This window comes from Pygocentrus nattereri, chromosome 14 (genome assembly GCF_015220715.1).
Source record: "Pygocentrus nattereri isolate fPygNat1 chromosome 14, fPygNat1.pri, whole genome shotgun sequence".
Classification (NCBI taxonomy): domain Eukaryota; kingdom Metazoa; phylum Chordata; class Actinopteri; order Characiformes; family Serrasalmidae; genus Pygocentrus; species Pygocentrus nattereri.
Window position 1 is genome coordinate 3257501 of NC_051224.1, and position 7500 is coordinate 3265000.

Consider the following 7500-nt stretch of genomic DNA (forward strand, 5'->3'; position numbering starts at 1 on the left):
ACAGTGTCAAGGGAAAGGAATTTGTTGCTTTGAAAATGTCTTGCTGAAGCCTGGGAAACATGAGGTGTTTGTTTGTTTGTTTGTTTTCAGAAATGGCAGCGCCGCTTTTTCATCCTCTATGAACATGGCAGTCTTCAGTTTGCTTTGGATGAGTCGGTAAGAGGGGAGACTAGAAGGTCATCATGCACTCACTCACACTCTCACAAACAAACAATCCCGAAGAACAGGAATAGGTCTGGGTGGCTCGGTTGCTTCATGGATTTATGAGGGTTCTGGGCATGTTGTAGCCAGATGTGCTGCCGCTGGTTAGACGCAGCGGCAGACCTCTCCAACAATGTGGAGCAGGACTCACCTCATGGGATGAAATGTACGCCATGCTTTTAGTCTCCACAACAAACTTCACACCGGTTTGTGTAAACAGTCATCAAACACAGGTGGCGGAATATCTTACACTTTGGGCTGGGATACTTTCTTGGACGGATAAAGTCATGGAATGATTTTGGGAATGATTTCATCCTTTTTGTATGAAGTAAACAACCTTCGCAGTTGATGTGAATGTGGCTATTGCATCATGTAGCTGTCTAGACCTCCTCTGACTGAAAACCGTCTGCTGTCTGTTGTTTGTTTAGCCCAGTACTATCCCACAAGGCACCGCGGACCTGAATCTGTGCACTGAGGTGATTGACGCTGAGGCCAGGACGGGGCAGAAGAATGCTCTTTGCATCATCACCCCGGAGCAGGAGTTCTACATCCGAGGAGACAGTAAAGAAATCATTAACGGGTCTGTCTCAGGTCTCATTAGTTAAAGACAGAGGCGTTTGTAGTGCCATAAGTCAGTTCCGAGTACAAATGGAAATGCACTATGAAATATGCGCTGTATGTCCAGAAGTGACTTGATCTACTTTACTGTGCACCAATTGCTGAGTCGGCTGTGCAGTGGGTAACACTCAGGGCCTTTAGAGAAGGCATAAAGATTTCTGTAATAATGTTGTTATACTCTCTCAAAAGTAGTGTAATTATTTCACTTTTAAGGATTGGTTGAAAACAAAGGGAAAATGCCTAACAGGAAATGATTAAATCAGGATCGAGGTAGGTACAGCCAAGTGAGTGCTCCCATTGGGTAGGACTTCAGGAGCTGAACTGAAGGCCTAATGTGTCGGATTCACCACTAACAGAATTAGGAGCTGATTTTTAAATGGGTGGAACCAATGTTGTGTGAAAAAGCATCACTCTAGGCCTTCTGGGAGCCCCCGATACCTCACTAGGAAAACAGCTGCCGTAACTTTATAGCAGGGCTCTTTACTGAAGGAGTCACTGTAAAGCTACTACAAGGTAAAATATACATTAATGTCTGTCACATGCTTCAAACTTCAGATGGATGCAGTTAATCTGCAACAACCAACATCGGCTGTTCATGTGGAGTGTGTGTGTGATATATATATATATATATATATATATATATATATATATATATATATATATATATATATATATATATGTATATGTGTGTGTATATATATATATATATATATATATATATATATATATATATATATATATATATATATGGGCGGCACGGTGGCGTGGTGGGTAGCGCTGTCGCCTCACAGCAAGGAGGGCCTGGGTTCGATTCCCCGGCCGGGTGACCGGGGTCCTCTCTGCGTGGAGTTTGCATGTTCTCCCCGTGTCTGCGTGGGTTTCCTCCGGGTTCTCCGGTTTCCTCCCACAGTCCAAAGACATGCAGTCAGGCCAATTGGGTGTGCTAAATTGTCCCTAGGTGTGAGTCTGTGAGTGACTGTCTGTGTCTGTGTGTCTGCCCTGCGATGGACTGGCGACCTGTCCAGGGTGTATCCTGCCTTCCGCCCGAAGACTGCTGGGATAGGCTCCAGCTCCCCCCCGCGACCCTGACGGAGAAGCGGCTTGGAAAATGGATGGATGGATGGATGGATGGATATATATATATATATATATAAAATTTGTGTGTATGTATATATTGCTGTTGTCAGAAGAAAACCTCCAAAATAGTAACGTTACAGGAGAAGCAAAAAACCTGCTTTACTTTTAATGCAAGTCAATGGAACCAGATGTCTTTCTGATTAATTTTAGGCCAAAAAGAATTTTCAAATTATATCAAAAACTGAAAAATGTCGAAAATGGAGATACAAGGTTTTCTTCTGACAACAGCTATATATATATATATATATATATATATATATATATATATATATATATATATATATATATATATAGATATATATATATATATATATAGATATATATATATATATATATATATATATATATATATATATATATATATATATATATATATAGTATTTAAATTCTATAAGGAGGCTACGCACCAAATATTTTCACTCACTTTCCACCTGTCTCAATGTGATGTGACAAACGGGATTTGATTTAAATATGTTAAAGCATTATGTTCAAAAAAGCATCAGGCTCCAGTTTTTACTCAAAGATCAGTAGGAAAATGTAAAATATCATCATATCAAATATCAACATCATTATCATCAGTATGTTTCTGAATCAAACGATCAAATTGGCTCAGGTAATTGTGATGGCTGTGTTTCTGTGGTTGGAATTGAAATTCTTGATTTATTTTGGGAGTGTTTTTGATTACAATTGTGTCTCTTCATGTGTCCAGTTGGAACGAGCAGCTCACAGTTTTTCTTCAGACCAATCGACAGAACCAGAGAAAGAAGAGGACGGCGTCTTCCCTTCAGTCCCAGGTGACCCTCCCAGTCTAATTAAAGCGATCAGCTCCGGCAAGACCCTAAAACCTTCGGCATACTTTGTGTTCATATGTTCGCTTTATTGTTTTGTGGGGTCCCTTTAGACAGACGTGAGAACTCTAAACATGTTTTATCTGCTTCTCAGGAGCAGGCGTGTGAGACAGCAGTGTGTAGTATAGGAGCCTCGGAAACTGGAGCCGTAGAAGGCAGTGAACCCTGCTGTCCAGAGCAAGATGATGGGCCGAGTACGAAGATCTGGGCAAATGGGAGAGACCAAGATGGGACAAATGCTCTTGCTACTGAATACCTGGGCCCAGGTAAGTGTCAAAAAAACAGGAGGGGCTGGTGAGAAAAAAAATTCTAGTGTTTTATTTGTTTGTCTTTGTACCTGGAGGAACGTCATTTCACTCCACTGTGTACTTGTACATATATGGAAAGACAATAAAAGCCTATTGACCTAATTTTGCACTGAATCTATAAGACTAATGAAGCTAAAAAGTAGAGGAAGCTTATACCCAGGCAATAAACACTATACAAAATGCAAACAATACGACCATAGACCTACCTATGGGGTTTCTGACACTGCATGACACACTGTTACATATTGTGACCACATTTTAGTTCATTGTCTTGTTAAAGGATTTAAATGAAACCGCAGCATTGGCTTCGTCCCTGCAAGGCTGTGACCATTTGTGCATTCGTTTAAAAAAAGGGTTCTTTAGTAAAGGCAATGGTTCTGTATAGAGCTATGAACACTTAAAGAACCTCTTGCATGCCTAAGGGTTCTTTGCATGGTGAAATGGCTCTTCAGATTGATGGAGAATGTGTTGTATATGGTTTCATATATAAACCTTATTGAAAAGGGCTCGTCTGTTATTACAGTGTCTTGTAACAATAAACAATAGAAGATCCCTTTTCAATAAGGTTTATATATGAAACCACATACAGCACCTTCTCCATCAATCCGAAGAGCCATTTCATTTAAGCGTTTTATTTAAGATGGATAGGTACACAGACAGACGGACAGACACACAGACAGACGGACGGACAGACACACAGACAGACGGACGGACAGACACACAGACAGACGGACAGACAGACAGATGGACACACAGACAGACGGACAGACACATAGACAGACGGACAGACACACAGACAGACAGACACAGACACACAGAAAGACGGACAGACACAGACTGACGGACACAAAGACGGACGGACACAGACTGACGGACGGACACAGACTGACGGACAGACACACAGACTGACGGACAGACACAGACAGACACAGACAGACAGACACAGACAGACAGACACACAGACACACAGATAGACAAATAGAGAGAAAGACAGCTAGATAGTGAGTCAGTGAGTGAGTCAGTGAGTGAGTCAGTGAGTGAGTCAGTGAGTGAGTCAGTGAGTGAGTCAGTGAGTGAGTGAGTCAGTGAGTGAGTCAGTGAGTGAGTCAGTGAGTGAGTGAGTCAGTGAGTGAGTCAGTGAGTGAGTGAGTCAGTGAGTGAGTCAGTGAGTGAGTCAGTGAGTGAGTGAGTCAGTGAGTGAGTCAGTGAGTGAGTCAGTGAGTGAGTCAGTGAGTGAGTGAGTCAGTGAGTGAGTCAGTGAGTGAGTCAGTGAGTGAGTCAGTGAGTGAGTCAGTGAGTGAGTGAGTCAGTGAGTGAGTCAGTGAGTGAGTCAGTGAGTGAGTCAGTGAGTGAGTCAGTGAGTGAGTGAGTCAGTGAGTGAGTCAGTGAGTGAGTCAGTGAGTGAGTCAGTGAGTGAGTCAGTTTATTGATCCCGGAGGAAATTTAAGTGTGCAAATGGTTCTACATGTTGTCTTTCCTAAAAAGAGGCATCTGTTTTAAAAGACTTTAGAAGATTACTTTTCTTGTTTCTGTCTTCTTTCTTTTTGTTCATACGACCAACAGACAACAAATCAGGAAAGAGGGTAGACATGCAGGTTACCTTGCATTACTGTTGCGTTGTTTTATTTTGCTTTCCTCACCAGATTCGTGGCCGATTTTCAACTTTGAGCTAGTCTCATTGAAAGGCAGATGGCGTGATTTAGACTAAAAGCAAGTCTTCCTGTGAAGACTCGTCCTGCGGGGCTTCTCATTAGAGAAACCAAGCAACAGCATTTGAGGGACCTCAATGATTATAGAGTACAGTGCATTGGACGCTCCAACAGGCTATACATGTTCAGTGCTGTGCAAAAGTCAGAGACCACCCTTCAGTTATTTAATTGACAGTCAAAAAGAGCCAATGAGTGCAAGTTATTCTTTCTTTCGGGAGGTATTTCTGAGATGAGTAGATGTCAAATAATACACCTGCTTATGGAAGAGGAAAGTCAAAGGGGAACGATGGGGGGGGGGGGGGGGATGGGGCAGAAGTTTCCAGAATCGGAATTAAAAGACTGGCTAAAAGAAATGACTAGAAGACTCCTCAGAAGGGTGCGAGACCTGGTTGACATCAATGTGACCATCATCAAACTCCACTCTTGCTTCAGATCTGAAGCAGGTGCTTCTGTCTGTCCTTCTACTGTGAGAAGAAAGGATGTGGAGCTGAGGAGAAGCCGTTGCTGAGAAAAGGAATCAGACATTTTGCAAATCAAACCAAGACGTTAGGTGTTCTCAGAGCTCATGGACCGGCCACCCCAGAGTCCAGACCTCAGCGTCACTGAATGTTTCCGGGATTACTTGGAGCCCGAGAAACAGAACATGATCATTGCACCTTTCTTTGAAACACTGAACATAAAAACCCTGAAAAATGAATAACTTGCACTTAAGAGCCGTTTGGACTGGAAATGGAATACATTAAATGTGCTTTCTGGCTGTTGTGAAGTGTTCTGTGTGTGTGCACCGTGAAAATCGGATATTTATTATTCCTTTGAACCTGGAAATGAACAACAAACAAGTTTTTGAATCTTGAACATTATGAGCTAGAAAAGGTATTACAATTAAAGCGGCGAAAACGTCGTATTCCTTTTATTAAAGCTATGTTCACATGGCTCTCAGGTGGTTCTCATTTACCAATCAGAGGCTTCTGCACGAACTTATAGAGTCCGTTTGTTCAAACGCAGGCTGGTGTTAAAGCAGAAGGAAGTACCAAACACTAAGAAATCCTAAAATTCATGTGGAACATTAAAAGATTCTACTTTTCACCAAATTGTTGTGCTGATAACATGAAATTAGAAGCGTTTTTCACCAGCGTTCTCAGACTTTCAGGTGTTATTTGGGACCTGACCTTCACTTCTGTAGTCCAGCCTAGTGATCGCGCTAAAGGATGATCACATTGATTTGTTTATTAATCTCAGAGAGGCTTGTTTTGTGTTTTTTTGACACTGTTCTTGATGCGAATGGACCAAGGCAGCTTGAGCAGTGCTAGTTGATGAGGTATTTCCATTTCTTGTAGCTGCACTAGTCTCATAGCTCTAGTCCCGAACTAAAGGTTTGAACGTCAGACACCAAATTTGGCTGACTGACTTATATTCGGGCTTCTGGTGCAAATTGTTTGTTTATTTGTTTATATTTACCATATTATTACTGTTTGATGTAAGCAGCTTACCAGCTGACTTTGTCATTTAGGTCATTTTTCTGAGGTTTGATACGTTGGATCAGAGAGGAAAAAGAACCAGTGGTGCCACATTTATAAAATATTTTCTGAAACTATGAATACAATGTTTTTTATGACATCCAGGATATGCTCAGAAAGTAATGTAATACATATAGCCATGTCGCTCGCTCCTAGTAAATATATCGCTGTTGTCGGAAGAAAACCTTGTATCTCCAAAATGGTAACTTTACAGGAGAAGCATAAAACATGCTTTACTTTTAATGTAAGTCAATGGAACCAGACGTCTTTCTGTCGTTTTGAGTCGTTTGTTTAGTCCGTTCATCACGAAATTTACAGATATATATATATATATATATATATATATATATATATATATATATGTATATGTGTGTGCGTGTGTGTGTGTGTGTGTGTGTGTGTGTGTGTGTGTGTGTGTGTGTATGGAGGACTTTTTCTACCGGCCATATGAAAACCCTCTGTCCTGTCTCCATCTCTTCATAGGAAACGTGGGACAACTTGATGTTTTCCATGAGATCTGCAGGGTGGACACTGTTGAGAGCTCCCGTTTGCCCCCTCGGCTCCGTTTGTCCTGCCCCAGTCCTGAGCCATGGGCCACAGAGTGTGACCCCTTCCCTTTGGACTGCAGCCTGCCGCCCTCTAACTCCACTCTCAGCAGCTCCACCAGCTCAGTGGACTGGGAGCTGGATGAGGACACAGACAGCAGTGCTAGTAGTCACGACGGGAGCTTTTTGTTAAGACAGGCCACAGATAGAGACGAAACTGATCAGCACCATGAAGAATGTGACCGCGAGTATTCTTGCCTCACCGACAGCAGGTAACAATCAGTCAGGATTGCAAAACTTCTGCAAATCCAGCAGGAATCTCAGAAAGCTTCATTCTTTCTCAGTGTGTGTGAGTGTGTGCGTCTGTTCTCTTTCTGCGTGTGTATGTGTGTGTGTTTGGTCAAAGATAGTCCCAATGTGCAAACAATTTGCAGCGAGGGGCGGCAGATGGCTTCGATGTCGTTAAAAGTTTTACTCGCGCCACAGCCTATGCAGAGCGTGAGATCAAAGGCCTTTACCCCACCATTAGCAGGCAAGCTGCCTTTAAATTTAGCTTATAGAATCCCTCCCAGTCCAGTTCCCAACAGCCTGTAAAGTGTGAGATCTGTGCCGCTAAA

At 42.3% G+C, this 7500-nt stretch overlaps 1 protein-coding gene across 2 annotated transcripts in view; it reads left to right on the plus strand.

Annotated features, from left to right (window-relative positions):
- Positions 1-7500, plus strand: part of LOC108435870 (myosin phosphatase Rho-interacting protein-like) — a 35214-nt gene that overhangs the window by 2913 nt on the left and 24801 nt on the right. For both annotated transcript variants that reach the window (XM_017711989.2, XM_017711990.2), the window contains exons 3-7: positions 91-156; positions 630-781; positions 2666-2750; positions 2899-3070; positions 6822-7155. In XM_017711989.2, the coding sequence (XP_017567478.2) occupies positions 91-156; positions 630-781; positions 2666-2750; positions 2899-3070; positions 6822-7155 (809 nt within the window). The remainder of the gene's footprint in view (positions 1-90; positions 157-629; positions 782-2665; positions 2751-2898; positions 3071-6821; positions 7156-7500) is intronic.